General features: G+C 39.3%; 1 protein-coding gene across 3 annotated transcripts; it reads right to left on the bottom strand.

Annotated features, from left to right (window-relative positions):
* Positions 1-74: 74 nt before the first annotated feature.
* On the bottom strand, positions 75-4,234 carry LOC143589293 (primase homolog protein-like). Of its 3 annotated transcripts, XM_077070103.1 has the most exons (13): positions 4,120-4,234; positions 3,923-4,032; positions 3,255-3,310; positions 3,024-3,075; positions 2,835-2,936; positions 2,396-2,476; positions 2,184-2,267; positions 1,990-2,055; positions 1,783-1,899; positions 1,293-1,334; positions 1,102-1,187; positions 312-372; positions 75-241 (listed from the first exon to the last, which is right to left on the bottom strand). In XM_077070103.1, exons 1-13 carry the CDS (start codon positions 4,223-4,225, stop codon positions 164-166), a joined length of 1,041 nt encoding a protein of 346 aa, XP_076926218.1. In that variant the 5' UTR covers positions 4,226-4,234; the 3' UTR covers positions 75-163. The 3 variants fall into 3 exon arrangements, 2 of the variants coding, with proteins under 2 accessions (XP_076926218.1, XP_076926219.1); XR_013145243.1 differs by lacking the exons at positions 75-241; positions 312-372; positions 1,102-1,187 and having other exon boundaries at positions 1,315-1,334; positions 1,783-1,902; XM_077070104.1 differs by lacking the exons at positions 3,024-3,075; positions 3,255-3,310; positions 3,923-4,032; positions 4,120-4,234 and having other exon boundaries at positions 2,835-2,948.
* Positions 4,235-16,949: the final 12,715 nt, after the last annotated feature.

Here is a 16,949-nt window from a genome sequence, read left to right as displayed (position 1 = left end):
TCATTGCATCACAAAAACTTCGGATCCCGGACGCATAAGAAAATGGCATCATAGTTAACCGAATTGATCCTAAGCTGAAACATGCGCTTTTCCTTCATCGTCCATATAGATCAAACTTGCACTTAAGTTGTATAGTAATGGTGAAACATTTCCTAAGATAAGGTTAGATCTTCTTTTCCTGATATAACCCAGCAGTTTCAACAGTGTGCCTCAATGCTTCCGGACCTAAATGCACGAGAACCTATCCCGACAAAAGATTATTAAACAATGTTCAAAATAAAAAAAAATTGAAAAAAAAAAGATCATGTTACCTCATTTGCATCCTTGTGACGCGTGACCTCGTCTTTCTTAGGCCATGTTACAAGCCAACATCTGCCAAAAGACTTATGCAGGATGATTAAATAGTAGTCGGGTTTAGGGAAGATTAAATAGTAGTCGGGTTTAGGGTTATCCCTAACGGGTCAAATGAATAAAATTAGCAATAAAGTGTATATTAAACGTTTACAACTCTTTTAAATTTATTTATTTATGAAAAAAAAATCTATCGAATGAGATAGTTTTTGTAAGCATACTTGGCACGCTAATTATTTACTAAACGCCGAACTAAAATTTTGGGCAAACGGGTTATTTTTGTAAAAAAGCGTGTCTGGTCTGTTTGACCTATACACATATCATTAAAAAAATATATCATTTAAAAATAATCTAGCTTTTTTAATATAATAATTCAGGAGGGTTTTTTAATTAAGTATACATTTCGGGCGACTTTTTACCGATTCAGACTGTTTCTCTTAAGCTGTCTGACATTTTACCGATTTTTATAATATAAACATATTAGTGTCAAATGTAATTAAAAAATATATGCTATTTCGAAAACATCAAGTTTTTCTAATATATAGATTTAGGAGAGTTTTTCATTAAAAATACATTTTGGGCTACTATTGTGCCATTCAGCCTGTTTCTTTTAAGTTGTTCGTCATTTTACCCGTTAAAGCTTAGCAATAACCCAAATGGGCACATTTATAAGCAAACGGGTCAAAATTTTCGCCTCTAGATCTTAGTTTTTTTATCTTCAAATTGGGTAAAATAATTGAGTTTTAGAACCTTTCTTTTCCAAGTCTGCATGAAAGTTCTTCAGCTAAGGCTTGACCAGGTCCATCACCATCTGTTGCCAATATAATTTTGGATGCCTGCAACAAATATATACATAAATGTCCATAAACGACATATTTACATCATTACTAATACAACTGAAATGAAAAAAAAAAAGAAAAAAAGAAAAGAAGATTACATACCTTATCGAGATTGCAGTCCAGTAGATACTTAAATCTGGCGTCCTGATAATACATACAATTCAATATATAAGCATTTTGATATATAACTGAAAATGCTTTAGGCTGATTATGAAAACAGATCAAATGATTCTTATTATCTTATTTCTATTTCAATATTTCTCAGTAGGTATTTTATGGCTTGCTGAGTAAGCCAGACATGAAAATTGTTGCTGAGTAAGCCAGACATGAAAATTGTTGTTTATGTGTGTGTTAAAGGGTAAGTGTGAATTACGGTAAATGACCATTTCACCCCTCTATCGAATTATGATCTTCAAAGTCATTCATTTGACACAAATATTCGATACAAGTCAACATGGTAAAGACAAAAAAATAAAAGGCTAGAAATGTATTATACTAAACAAAGAGGCATTATTTATTGGAGATTACTAGGTACAAATTCCATGTCAAATGACTAAAAGGACTCTTAACTGCATAAGAGTGAACAACTAACCTGTTTTTTAGATGGTAATGCTTTTAGTGACACTTGCTGAGGTGCACCATCAGGAACACTAACACAATTCAGTATTCCAGCCTCATCCATTGACAGCTTGTCAATTTCCCCTTCAACCTACTATCGCCATTTCAGTAATGTCATCACATACATATACAAATACATGTTCTTATAACATAAGAAATCAAATTGGTTAAAAGTTATTACTATAACAATGGTGTTTCCTTCATTTATTCCATCAACTCCATATAATATCCTTTCTCCATGCTTCGCCTGCAGTTTATAGCAAAAGCTCTTTATTTAGGATGCTATCAAAAGTCCATGCATCTTTTACACACAAAAAAGTTAATAATGACATTTAACAAAAACGAAATTCTCGATAAATTTTGCTTAATCCTAACCTGCCAAAACTTTCTGTTTGCTATGCTGCGAAACTTGCAGTTGACAATCTCTCCTTTCCTTCTATATGTAAAAGCTATCACATTCTGGTCATGCAAAAGAAATGAGTCAAATGACATAATGCATCACTTTAGTTAAATTAAGGGAATGTGACAGATTTAAACATTTGAAGCATTGTAGTTACACAAACTAAAAGTAATATTTCAATCTATACCTTATCATCCACCATTTGCATAACAGCATTTTTCTGCAATACCTCTGCCGAAATCATTCGCTTAGCAAAGTAATTAATCAGCTGAAGCATGTAATAACAATATTATTAGTAAAATAAAGTTTTGTATGATTAATATCGCATTCGCATATGCTCTATGCTTGATGATTAACTTTTTGGACATAAGTGAACTTAGAATATAAGGTGTATCTATGTGTTCAAGAATAAACCGATTGACTTATCATTGATATTAATTTAAAATCATTCAGTCATGTTTGAAGGCTTTAGCCACAGAGCTTAAAAGCTAAGTTCTTTAATCTAGAACATCACCATTCATGCTAAAAAAGAAGCGATAATGAAAAAATTGGCACTAAAGATAAAGAGCTTATGCTACAAAACTATCTGCCTATATCTACAAAGATTACAAACTATAGTGATGTACCTCAATACCTAATGGCTCTAACCGCAAAGTCTCTGCACTCAACTTTTTAGAAAACTTCACTTTGTTGTGTCCATCTTGTGTAGGACTTACATCTGCCAAAACCTGCAACGACATTAGATACCTGACGCATATCTTAATCGCCAACATTAAGTACATAAAGTGAAGAAACAAAATATCAAGTATACATACATGACCTGCCCATCCACATTCAAAATTAAAGCATCTCCATATTGCAAGTTTCCTGATACAAGAAGAAAAGATAACTTCTCTAAGAAGTTTGAGACAGTAATGAAACATGGAGCAACTACCCTTCATTCCCACTACAAGTTCAACACAATTCTTGTTTTTTCCCCAAAAAACTAACATTCATATGAGTTTTGAAGTATGCAATCTCGATAAGGCACAAAGAGACTGGCTTACTCATTTTGGTTTACATGGAATGACAGGCTCCTCTCCTTAGACTGCCCGCCCTTGCACTGTTCAAAACACAAGTTAATGCCATAAAAATCTTAATTTTTCAAGCAAACTAATCGCACAAAGTTTGCAACAAAACCATCTATTGAAACCAACACATTTTCAGAATCTTCAAAATTGATGCAATATTTGAATTCAACATCAAAATGTTTACTGGCAATCCAGTTAGTGCTGTAAAAATCACGATTAGGTGTCTGATTAATTAAAAATCAGGGGCTACCAATTCACCTGATCGGCCCCTATAACCTGGACCAGTAAAAATCCGAAAACTTGTGAAAACCACTTCTAAACACAATTTTTTTTAAACTTCAATTATTTTTATACGTTATTAATCTTAACTAAAACCAAAAAGAAATTAAAAAAAATATATGTAACTGAGTAGCTCGCACAAGTACATATATGTAGCTCGTAATCTATATATACTGATTGACCTTGTATATATATTTATTAATTAATTCTTTTTTATTTTGACAAAAATAAGATATAAAAAGAATGAAACATAAGTGTTTAATAGTGAGTTAAATATGAAATCGAAAAATCAGATATAAAATTTCAATCCGTAATAATTACAGACTAGTGAGGTTTACATGAATGAATCCAGTATGAAGTGTTACCAGGGGACATATTTGATGAGTGTATTGGCCAGGGGTGCAAGCATCAAAGTTTATCCCAATTTTCTCCACCTTATGCTTCAAAGCCTCTTGTTCGATATTCGTCAAATTTACTTTAACAAAATATCATCCTTATCATCATCCAGTTAAGCTAAACAGATGGAATTTTAAACGAAATTAACGATTGAAAGTAAGAAAACCTGAAGAAGAATTTAGGCGGCTGAGTTTGAAATGCGGAGGCGAAAGCATAGACTTTGATGATGTTTGAATTGAACGGAACAATCCTTGAGCCGAAGAAGATATCATTTGGACTACCGACTCTTCCCAACCGAAGAAGAAGAAGAAGAAGAAGAAGATAAGTAGTAGTAGCAAATAGCGGGAAAAGATTGCCTAAGCAACAGGTTTATGTGTGCAGGTGCGCGCAGACTGTTTGTTTTTTTTTTAGAAAAAAAATTTGTACGGTCTTAAAAAATAAGCTATTGTTCAACTTCCTTATACATCTTCACACTTCTTAACATCCTACCAACACCCAATGTCCAACACTACCACCACCACCATCCACCGTCCGCTGCCACCACCACCACGGTCCACCACCTACCTCCACCACCACCCACCGTCCGCCGCCGCCACCACCACACGGTCCATCACCACCACCCCACCGTTGGCCACAACCACCCCCCACCACCACCGTCCACACACACCACAACCGTCTACCACCCCACCCTCCACCACCACCACCGTTTAGCATATATAGACGATATCCAGTTTATAAGTAACTAATTTTCAACTTATGCAGACGATATCTAGCTTATAAAACAAACAGTATTATATTTTTAGATTACAAACTTTCAGACCACATCTTCAGTTGTAGACATGATATCAGATGAAATAAGATTACAGACAGTTTTTGTCTTAAAAAACAAACACCATCTTAATTTGTATTTTGTATTAAAATAAACATACAATACTTTTTTCTGTGTTCATTTAAAAGACATAAATTTTTAACTAAACTACCCTTCGTTCGAATCATGAATGTTTAGACTTGTAAGATGTTTTACGACATCAAACGAAAGTGTAAACTTAGATCGTGCAACTCAGAAAAGATATTTTTAATAATATCTGGCTTAATCAAAGGATCTCTTTTCTAAACGGGTGATATCACATTCTTTATAGGATTGTTGTTTCTTGGATGTTTATTCTGTAAACCATAGTTCCGTATCTTAATTATTGATAAAAGTTTAAATATTCCACAAAGGGGTATTGTACTTTAATATATTAAAAGATCTATGTTGACTTAAAGAGAGCATGTACACATATAATTAAGAAAACCATACACATACACACGAATACCTAACATATATAAAGTTGTTTTTTCATTTAAACGAAAGAAATTCTTTCTTTTCATTCCCTTTCATTCTCTTCACTTAATTTTCTTTCCTTCCAATATACCTCCTTGCTTTTCTTCCCTTAAATGAGAACACACCATTTTTATCTTTCTTTTCTTTCCTTTTATTTCTTTTCCTTTCTCCTCATAAGTGAAGATCAAGAAAACATTGTTAGAGTGTGCAAAGCCATCAGACCATTATCAATAGAGGTGATTTTTTGGGTTAAGAATGTGCCCGATGTAACACATGGCTCACCATTTTCCTCTCTCATCCAAATTATCATCTCTCTTCCAACTCACATTCTCTCTTATAATAATCTCTAAAAATCTCTTATTGGAGATGGTCTGAGAAACGAAGCACATGTACTTAAGACATTAGGCCCAAGTTTGACCTCAATTCACCCAAATCCATAATTTCTCATGCAACAAATTATGCTTTCTGTACTTAAAAATTAACTTCTTAAAATCACCTTGACAAGTAATGTCACACCCGTCCCTGAGCGGCGGAAACAGCCGGGCGCGCGCGAGTGGGGATTGATAATTAAGCACGGGCCATTGCAAACATTCAAAGTAAGATTTTCATTGCGCATGAAATGTTTAATACAAATACATTACGTTGTTTAAAAATTTCATAAAAACATCCAAGTATAAAAACTGTTGAAGATTTCCACGCCGTATCCCCTTGCGCGGCGGGAACAACCACGCGCATCGAAGGGATAGAACTAAAATCTTCCAAAAAGCTAGTTTTAGATGTTCAGCGTGAGGTGCTCTAAGTGTGACTCCATGCGCTACCTAGTTATCTCCTGAAAGACACGTAAAAACATTTGAATCAGTATAAACTGAGTGAGTTCACAAGTTTTAGTAACTTGATAAATCGTATTGCATCATAATCTTGATAAAAATCATTCTGAAACATAATTCTGATTGCATCATTAAAACACATGCTTGGTAAAACATAGTTCTATCAACACATTCTGATAAAATCGTCCCGCGAGTTACGCGCGAACATTTCTGGGAACTGTGCTCGTCTGTGTAAGTGGCGCTGCCACTACGAGCGAAACAAATAATACCGTCCCGCGGGTTACGCGCGGACACATCTGAAAAACCGTGCTCGTCTAAGTGGCGCTGCCACTACGAGCGAATAATACCGTCCCGCGGGTTACGCGCAGACGTTGTGCCGGAAAACAAGGCGCTCGTCCATGCAAAGAGGCGCGACCCCTACGAGCGGGCTCAAACCCATAGTACTGCCCCATGACCATACTAGGCACTCGTCCATGCAAAGAGGTGCGACCCCTACGAGTGGGTGGATCAAACCAGCAGTCCCTACCCTTAGAGTTCCAATGGTAAAGTGATCACTTACTCGAGTTCTAGCGCACATACATCGAAAACCTTAGATAACCGTTCGCATTGCTCATTATGAAATATAGTTTAAACACATAATCGCTTGCATAGCTTGTAAGTATACCATGATAAAACATTATTTAAGTACGTGTCCCTCGCCCCGAAAACAGTTTGAAAACAGTGAAAACAGCGAGAATAGGGGCTGTGAGACTCACCTGTGGTTCTTGTTAAGGGATTAATCGAGATTCGGGTTTTCTTGGTGTTGGCCTCGGAATTGAAGGTCTAGAATGCGATTAAATAACAAGAAGTATATATATTAAGATCAAGAATTAGGAGAATATAAGGGTTGGAAAGCAGATCTCAAGGTTATATTCTTGGCTTACCTGGTAACAGGATCGGAAACGAAAACAACGGATGCTTGGGAGATGATTAGTGCAAGTTGCAGTTCTTAAAAGAGAAGTTTGAAGTGTGTTTTGGGTGATAGTTTAGGTTACATATTTATAGGCAAACTCAAGTGAACACAATCCCTTGCTTTAGGGAATTGTAATCTTTTCATATCTAGGTGTAATGATGATAAGGTATGGAAATTATTATTATTTATTTAAAAGTGGAGTAGTGGATAAAAGATTTTGATTTGATTTGGTCAGGACATGCAGGTCTGGGGTTAGTGAGAATAGGGTGGCTGACAGTTGACTTTTCATGTTACAGTGTGCTTTTTCAGGTACTTTTGTCCGTGTACAGTAAAAAGTGGAAAATCTCTGAAACACGCTACTGTTTCCTTTTGGGCGGGAGTAATCTCCTTACGTCTGGAGAATAGACTAAGTGTTCTGTGCGTATCACTTTGTGCGCATAGCTTTCTGCGTGAAGGACCTTTCTTTGCTGCGGGTAGGTGCGTAACCTTCTCGCAGTTAGGGACATTGAGTTTCATTTGTAGATTCTCCAGGTGGTCTTGGTATTTCAACATAGTGATCAGTTATGTTGAAGTCAATTCCATCTTGGAGCTTCAGACAAACTAGCTCTCAATGTTCCCGCCATGCGGGGAGGTTAGTTCCCTTCCGCACGCGCATAAACGATTTAGGATGCACCCGCCTTAGCATCATGCGGGATGGTCAACCCATTAGACAACATAACGTTAAGGTACATGAAAACGTAAAGCCAAAACATCCGCGCATGGCGCATATAACATATGCCCACGCTGGTTCTTAACATTGCGCGCTCGCGCAGGGCGCACATAATATGCCCGCGCTGACTAACATGGCGCGCTCGCGCAGGGCGCATATAACATAATTACCCAATATTTAGGTTGATTACTTGGTTTAAGGGATTGGGAATTTACCGGGTGTCACATTCTCTCCCTGTTAAGCAAATTTCGTCCCGAAATTTAGGAGATGTTGCTGGCAGAAGCCATGCTCTGAAAGAGGTGTGGGTATTTCATGCGCATCTGGTCTTCTCTTTCCCAAGTGAATTCAGGCCCACGCCTCGAGTCCCATTGAACCTTTACTAACTTGATTTTGCTTCTGCGTAACTTTTGTTCTTTCCAATCGGTTACTGCTATAGGTTCTTCTACGAAGTGCAGCTGTTTGTCGATGTGAATCTCTTCCAACGGCAAAATCAACGTTTCGTCAGATAAGCACTTTTTGAGGTTGGACACATGAAACGTATCATGAACTCCACTGAATTCGGCGGGTAAACGGAGTTTATAAGCAACCGGACCGATCCTTTCCAGGATCTCAAATGGTCCAATGTAGCGCGGATTCAACTTTCCTCGCTTGCCGAAACGGGGGACTCCTTTCCATGGAGAGACTTTCAAAAGTACTCTATCCCCTACTTGAAACTCCAACGGTTTCCTTCGCACATCTGCGTAGCTCTTCTGTCTGTCGCGCGCTGTCTTAAGGCGATCCCGTATCTGAAAAATCTTGTCTGTTGTTTCTTGGATCAATTCTGGACCAGTCATTTGCTTGTCACCCACTTCAGCCCAGCACAGTGGGGATCTACACTTGCGCCCATACAAAGCTTCAAACGGCACAGCCTTGAGGCTTGTGTGATAGCTGTTGTTGTAAGAAAATTCAACCAATGGGAGATGAGTATCCCAGCTACCTCCGAAATCGATCGCGCACAGCGCGTAGCATATCTTCCAATGTCTGGATTGTTCGCTCGCTTTGCCCATCCGTTTGAGGATGATAAGCTGTACTCATATCAAGGCGAGTACCTAGAGCTCCTTGTAACGATCTCCAAAACCTTGATGTGAACCGACTATCTCTATCAGAAATGATGGACACTGGGACTCCATGTTTTGAAACTACTTCTCGAATATACAATCGGGCTAACTTTTCCATCTTATCGGTTTCCTTGATCGGCAGGAAGTGCGCTGACTTAGTTAGCCGATCCACAATAACCCAGATTGTGTCGTAACCCCCAGGTGTCCTTGGCAGTTTGGTGATGAAGTCCATAGAGATTTGTTCCCACTTCCACATGGGAATTTCTGGCTGTTGAAGCAACCCTGATGGTTTCTGGTATTCAGCCTTCACCTTCGAACACGTCAGACATTTACTGACATACGTCGCGATGGCGCCTTTAAGATTGGGCCACCAATACAGCGTTTTAACATCTTGGTACATCTTGTCTGCGCCAGGATGTACGGAATACCGCGTCTTGTGAGCTTCGTTTAGTACTTGCTCGCGCAATCCTCCCTTGAGAGGGACCCATATGCGGTTAGCGAAATATAGATTGCCGTTCTCTTTAAGTTCCAAACTCTTAATCATACCTCCAAGGGATTCGTTTTTAACAAACTCTGGTTTCAAGGCTTCTTGCTGAGCGTCTCGGATGCGGGTAGAGAGATCTGCGTGAATGGTCAACCTTAGAGCCTTGACTCGTAGCGTTTTTATTCGCTCCTTCCTACTTAGCGCGTCTGCTACCACATTCGCCTTTCCAGGGTGGTACTTAATTTCACAATCATAATCATTCAACAACTCCACCCATCTTCGTTGCCTCATGTTTAAATCCTTTTGATCAAATATATGTTGAAGGCTCTTGTGATCCGTAAAGATTACACACTTTGTACCATAGAGGTAATGGCGCCAAATCTTTAGCGCGAAGACAACCGCTCCAAGTTCCAGATCATGCGTTGTGTAGTTCTTTTCATTGGTCTTGAGTTGGCGCGAGGCATACGCTATGACTTTGTCTCGCTGCATAAGGACACATCCAAGTCCCTGATGTGAAGCGTCGCAGTAAACAACGATGTCATCCGTCCCCTCGGGCAAAGACAAAATTGGCGCACTACATAACTTCTGTTTTAACATTTGAAATGCTGTTTCCTGATTTTCGCCCCAAACAAACTTCTTGTCTTTCTGAGTTAGCGCGGTCAGAGGTAGAGCTATCTTGGAGAAGTTCTCAATGAAGCGTCGATAGTAGCCAGCTAGTCCTAGGAATTGCCTCACCTCAGTTGGGGTTTTTGGCGCTTCCCAGTTTTCGATGGCCTTGACTTTGGAAGGATCAACGTGTATTCCTTTCTCGTTTACAACGTGACCGAGAAAGTGAACTTCTCTAAGCCAAAACTCGCACTTGGAAAACTTTGCATACAACTTTTCTTTCCTCAACAATTCCAAAATCAATCTCAGGTGTTGCTCATGTTCGGCCTTGGTCCGAGAGTAAATCAGAATATCATCTATAAACACAATCACAAACTTGTCCAAGTATGGTTTGCACACGCGGTTCATCAGATCCATGAACACAGCCGGCGCATTAGTTAGCCCGAAAGGCATCACTAAGAACTCATAATGGCCGTATCTAGTTCGGAAGGCTGTTTTCGGCACATCTTCCTCATGGACCCTAAGTTGGTGGTATCCTGACCGTAGATCTATCTTCGAATAATAACTGGATCCCTGCAACTGGTCAAATAAGTCGTCAATCCTCGGTAAGGGGTACCGATTCTTGACTGTCAGCTTGTTTAGCTCCCTATAGTCAATACACATTCTGAACGAACCATCCTTCTTCTTAACAAACAGTACTGGAGCTCCCCAAGGTGAGAAGCTTGGGCGAATGAAACCCTTATCCAATAGTTCCTGTAGCTGATTGGATAGCTCTTGCATCTCAGATGGAGCTAATCGATAAGGCGCTCGAGCTACTGGCGCAGCTCCTGGGACTAAATCAATACGAAATTCGACTTGTCGCGGCGGCGGTAATCCGGGCAAATCTTCAGGGAAAACTTCTGGAAATTTGTGCACTACTGGTAAGTCTTCAATTCTTCGCTCATCTCCTTTCTTCTCTACTACATGCGCCAGGAAAGCGTAGCACCCTTTCCTTAGGCACTTGCGCGCTTTTAGACACGAAATTAGTTTCGTCGCAACTCCCCTTCTTTCCCCTTGAATCACCAAGGTTTCTCCGTTCAACAGTGGGACCCGAACCTGCTTCTCATGGCAAATAACTTCCGCGTGGTTCTCGACTAACCAATCCATACCTACCACAATGTCGAAACTTCCCAAGTCTATTGGCAACAAATTAATATTGAACCCGTGACCTCCCATGACTATTACACATTGTTCAGTTCTTTCGTTCGCGCATAACTGCCTACCATTGGCTAGTTCTATAGTATAAGGCGTGTCTAGCCTACTGCTTGCTAGGCCTAGGGAGTTTTTAAACTCAGCGGATATAAAACTTAGGTCAGCGCCAGTATCAAATAGAACAGATGCAAAATGGCCGTTAAGCAAAAACGTATCGGTTACCACATTCGGCTCTTCTTTAGCTTCGCCCGCGCCGATCACAAAAGCTCTCCTGCGAGCTTGGTTTCCCTTTTGCGGGCAATCCCGACTAAAATGCCCTGGCTTCCCGCATGCGTAGCAGTTGTCGCTCGCTCCAGCTTCTCTGACACGGCAATTCATCGTCTTGTGCCCTGGTCTGCCACATTTGGCACATTCGATTCTTGCGCATTCACCCTCGTGGTGATACTTGCATTTGTTGCACCATGGGAGAGGCCCGCTGTATCCTTTCCTTGATGGCTCCGCGGCTTGGATCGCGTAAGCCCTTACGCTCTCCTGCTTCTTGAACGGTGGTTGCTTGGAGTCGGACCCTCGGTGGTGAGAGTTCCACTTCCTCTTGGGATCAGAGGTTCGCTGCTCGATTCCGCGCGTAGTTAACATACCCGCACGGACCGTATCCCTTGTAAGGGTGATGGCCCGCGCTACCGCCTCATCAAAGGTTGGAGGTGCTGCGGCGTTGAGCGGAACCCTAACAACAGGAGGTAACCCAAAGATATACCTCTCGATCTTCTTTTCCTCCGTGTTTGCCATGTCTGGCACCAACTGGCAAAGCTCGTTGAACCGGTTGTTGTAGGCGTCGATATCCGTTCCTACCATGGTGTGGTTCCAGAATTCTTGCTGCAGACTCTGGATTTCTGCTCGAGAGCAGAACTTTCTCATCATCATCTCCTTCAGCTCCTCCCAGGTTTTGTGAAGAGCAACTTCTCGCCCCAAGGTCTTCACTTGAAGCTTCCACCAAGATGAAGCTGCTTCTTGGAACATGCAGGTCGCGTAAAGGACCTTCTGGTTCTCACTACATCCGCTAATGGAGAGAACTGTCTCCATCTTGTCAATCCAGTTGTAGAGCCCAATGGCCCCTTCGGTACCCTTGAATGGCCAAGGCTTACAGGCCATGAATGTCTTGTAGGAGCATCCTTTGTCCAAGGCTCCTGATTCGGGTTCTGGGGCTCATTCTGACGACCCTGACTTGATTCGGCCTTGCTGGCCTCATGTGTTGCGATTGCTTGCGCGATTATTTCCGCGAGTTCCTCGGGTGTCATGGTAATTCCTTTGGCTTTAGTTGGAGGCATTCTCGCTTTAAAAGAGAATGAAAATATATTAAACTTAGCGCATTTACTCTGAGCACATAATGTTCTTTATCTTTATTCACTAGACACTGTGTGACCCGTGTTCCTAAGTGTGTGTATAGTTTCTTTTGAAAATATTCTTTGAAAAATATTTCATGCGATTCCCCAACGGTTATAGTCTAGGTTAAAACTTCTTTTCCTAGTTCACTATAACCAGTGCTCTGATACCAATCTGTCACACCCGGCCCTGAGCGGCGGAAACAGCCGGGCGCGCGCGAGTGGGGATTGATAATTAAGCACGGGCCATTGCAAACATTCAAAGTAAGATTTTCATTGCGCATGAAATGTTTAATACAAATACATTACGTTGTTTAAAAATTTTATAAAAACATCCAAGTATAAAAACTGTTGAAGATTTCCACGCCGTATCCCCTTGCGCGGCGGGAACAACCACGCGCATCGAAGGGATAGAACTAAAATCTTCCAAAAAGCTAGTTTTAGATGTTCAGCGTGAGGTGCTCTAAGTGTGACTCCATGCGCTACCTAGTTATCTCCTGAAAGACACGTAAAAACATTTGAATCAGTATAAACTGAGTGAGTTCACAAGTTTTAGTAACTTGATAAATCGTATTGCATCATAATCTTGATAAAAATCATTCTGAAACATAATTCTGATTGCATCATTAAAACACATGCTTGGTAAAACATAGTTCTATCAACACATTCTGATAAAATCGTCCCGCGAGTTACGCGCGAACATTTCTGGGAACTGTGCTCGTCTGTGTAAGTGGCGCTGCCACTACGAGCGAAACAAATAATACCGTCCCGCGGGTTACGCGCGGACACATCTGAAAAACCGTGCTCGTCTAAGTGGCGCTGCCACTACGAGCGAATAATACCGTCCCGCGGGTTACGCGCAGACGTTGTGCCGGAAAACAAGGCGCTCGTCCATGCAAAGAGGCGCGACCCCTACGAGCGGGCTCAAACCCATAGTACTGCCCCATGACCATACTAGGCACTCGTCCATGCAAAGAGGTGCGACCCCTACGAGTGGGTGGATCAAACCAGCAGTCCCTACCCTTAGAGTTCCAATGGTAAAGTGATCACTTACTCGAGTTCTAGCGCACATACATCGAAAACCTTAGATAACCGTTCGCATTGCTCATTATGAAATATAGTTTAAACACATAATCGCTTGCATAGCTTGTAAGTATACCATGATAAAACATTATTTAAGTACGTGTCCCTCGCCCCGAAAACAGTTTGAAAACAGTGAAAACAGCGAGAATAGGGGCTGTGAGACTCACCTGTGGTTCTTGTTAAGGGATTAATCGAGATTCGGGTTTTCTTGGTGTTGGCCTCGGAATTGAAGGTCTAGAATGCGATTAAATAACAAGAAGTATATATATTAAGATCAAGAATTAGGAGAATATAAGGGTTGGAAAGCAGATCTCAAGGTTATATTCTTGGCTTACCTGGTAACAGGATCGGAAACGAAAACAACGGATGCTTGGGAGATGATTAGTGCAAGTTATATGAATTGTAATTATGTAATTTTAATCTTTAATAAGAATTAATACTGTTCAAAACACAAGTTAATGCCATAAAAATCTTAATTTTTCAAGCAAACTAATCGCACAAAGTTTGCAACAAAACCATCCATTGAAACCAACACATTTTCAGAATCTTCAAAATTGATGCAATATTTGAATTCAACATCAAAATGTTTACTGGCAATCCAGTTAGTGCTGTAAAAATCACGATTAGGTGTCTGATTAATTAAAAATCAGGGGCTACCAATTCACCTGATCGGCCCCTATAACCTGGACCAGTAAAAATCCGAAAACTTGAGAAAACCACTTCTAAACACAATTTTTTTTAAACTTCAATTATTTTTATACGTTGTTAATCTTTACTAAAACCAAAAAGAAATTAAAAAAAATATATGTAACTGAGTAGCTCGCACAAGTACATATATGTAGCTCGTAATCTATATATACTGATTGACCTTGTATATATATTTATTAATTAATTCTTTTTTATTTTGACAAAAATAAGATATAAAAAGAATGAAACATAAGTGTTTAATAGTGAGTTAAATATGAAATCGAAAAATCAGATATAAAATTTCAATCCGTAATAATTACAGACTAGTGAGGTTTACATGAATGAATCCAGTATGAAGTGTTACCAGGGGACATATTTGATGAGTGTATTGGCCAGGGGTGCAAGCATCAAAGTTTATCCCAATTTTCTCCACCTTATGCTTCAAAGCCTCTTGTTCGATATTCGTCAAATTTACTTTAACAAAATATCATCCTTATCATCATCCAGTTAAGCTAAACAGATGGAATTTTAAACGAAATTAACGATTGAAAGTAAGAAAACCTGAAGAAGAATTTAGGCGGCTGAGTTTGAAATGCGGAGGCGAAAGCATAGACTTTGATGATGTTTGAATTGAACGGAACAATCCTTGAGCCGAAGAAGATATCATTTGGACTACCGACTCTTCCCAACCGAAGAAGAAGAAGAAGATAAGAAGTAGTAGCAAATAGCGGGAAAAGATTGCCTAAGCAACAGGTTTATGTGTGCAGGTGCGCGCAGACTGTTTGTTTTTTTTTTAGAAAAAAAATTTGTACGGTCTTAAAAAATAAGCTATTGTTCAACTTCCTTATACATCTTCACACTTCTTAACATCCTACCAACACCCAATGTCCAACACTACCACCACCACCATCCACCGTCCGCTGCCACCACCACCACGGTCCACCACCTACCTCCACCACCACCCACCGTCCGCCGCCGCCACCACCACACGGTCCATCACCACCACCCCACCGTTGGCCACAACCACCCCCCACCACCACCGTCCACACACACCACAACCGTCTACCACCCCACCCTCCACCACCACCACCGTTTAGCATATATAGACGATATCCAGTTTATAAGTAACTAATTTTCAACTTATGCAGACGATATCTAGCTTATAAAACAAACAGTATTATATTTTTAGATTACAAACTTTCAGACCACATCTTCAGTTGTAGACATGATATCAGATGAAATAAGATTACAGACAGTTTTTGTCTTAAAAAACAAACACCATCTTAATTTGTATTTTGTATTAAAATAAACATACAATACTTTTTTCTGTGTTCATTTAAAAGACATAAATTTTTAACTAAACTACCCTTCGTTCGAATCATGAATGTTTAGACTTGTAAGATGTTTTACGACATCAAACGAAAGTGTAAACTTAGATCGTGCAACTCAGAAAAGATATTTTTAATAATATCTGGCTTAATCAAAGGATCTCTTTTCTAAACGGGTGATATCACATTCTTTATAGGATTGTTGTTTCTTGGATGTTTATTCTGTAAACCATAGTTCCGTATCTTAATTATTGATAAAAGTTTAAATATTCCACAAAGGGGTATTGTACTTTAATATATTAAAAGATCTATGTTGACTTAAAGAGAGCATGTACACATATAATTAAGAAAACCATACACATACACACGAATACCTAACATATATAAAGTTGTTTTTTCATTTAAACGAAAGAAATTCTTTCTTTTCATTCCCTTTCATTCTCTTCACTTAATTTTCTTTCCTTCCAATATACCTCCTTGCTTTTCTTCCCTTAAATGAGAACACACCATTTTTATCTTTCTTTTCTTTCCTTTTATTTCTTTTCCTTTCTCCTCATAAGTGAAGATCAAGAAAACATTGTTAGAGTGTGCAAAGCCATCAGACCATTATCAATAGAGGTGATTTTTTGGGTTAAGAATGTGCCCGATGTAACACATGGCTCACCATTTTCCTCTCTCATCCAAATTATCATCTCTCTTCCAACTCACATTCTCTCTTATAATAATCTCTAAAAATCTCTTATTGGAGATGGTCTGAGAAACGAAGCACATGTACTTAAGACATTAGGCCCAAGTTTGACCTCAATTCACCCAAATCCATAATTTCTCATGCAACAAATTATGCTTTCTGTACTTAAAAATTAACTTCTTAAAATCACCTTGACAAGTAAAAATGTAACATCCCCCAAATATCTTCACCAAACAACACTTGTATTAAATGCCTTGAAGAAAAATGCTCTATAAACCTGCTGCATACGCTACGCAAGTGAGCGTAGCTCAAAGTAACACATTTAGATAATCTATTTCTTCACGTTCATGATAATTTTACGTTGTGTTCCCGAGTTTCATTTATAAAGAGAAAGGAAAGATAAAATTAAGTGTTTTTAGAAGAGAAAGTAAAAGAAATATAAGGATAGTGTCTTCCCTAGTTTCATCCTAGTTTCATTTAAGGGAGAAAAAGAAAGGAAAGTAAGGGCTTGTTTGGTTGGAGGATTTCAAAGGATTTCAAGAGAATTGGAATTAGAATTCCATTGTTTGGCTTGTTTGGTTGGGCATGAGAAGGAATTGGAATTCATTTCCAATCAAATCCATCATTTAATGGAATTTAGA

Source organism: Bidens hawaiensis, unplaced genomic scaffold, assembly GCF_021521415.1.
Source record: "Bidens hawaiensis isolate Kalapana, Puna unplaced genomic scaffold, B.hawaiensis_p1.1 tig00037322_1, whole genome shotgun sequence".
In the NCBI taxonomy this organism is placed as follows: Eukaryota; Viridiplantae; Streptophyta; class Magnoliopsida; order Asterales; family Asteraceae; genus Bidens; species Bidens hawaiensis.
This window is presented reverse-complemented; position numbering and strand designations above follow the sequence as displayed.

Coding starts and splice junctions, on each gene's coding strand:
- LOC143589293 (XM_077070103.1), bottom strand. CDS start 4,225: ATGATATCTTCTTCGGCTCAAGGATTGTTCCGTTCAATTCAAACATCA. Junction 1,900..1,989: donor AAGGAAACACCATTGTTATA/GTAATAACTTTT, acceptor TGGCGATAGTAG/GTTGAAGGGGAAATTGACAA. Junction 1,188..1,292: donor TGGACTGCAATCTCGATAAG/GTATGTAATCTT, acceptor TATTTGTTGCAG/GCATCCAAAATTATATTGGC.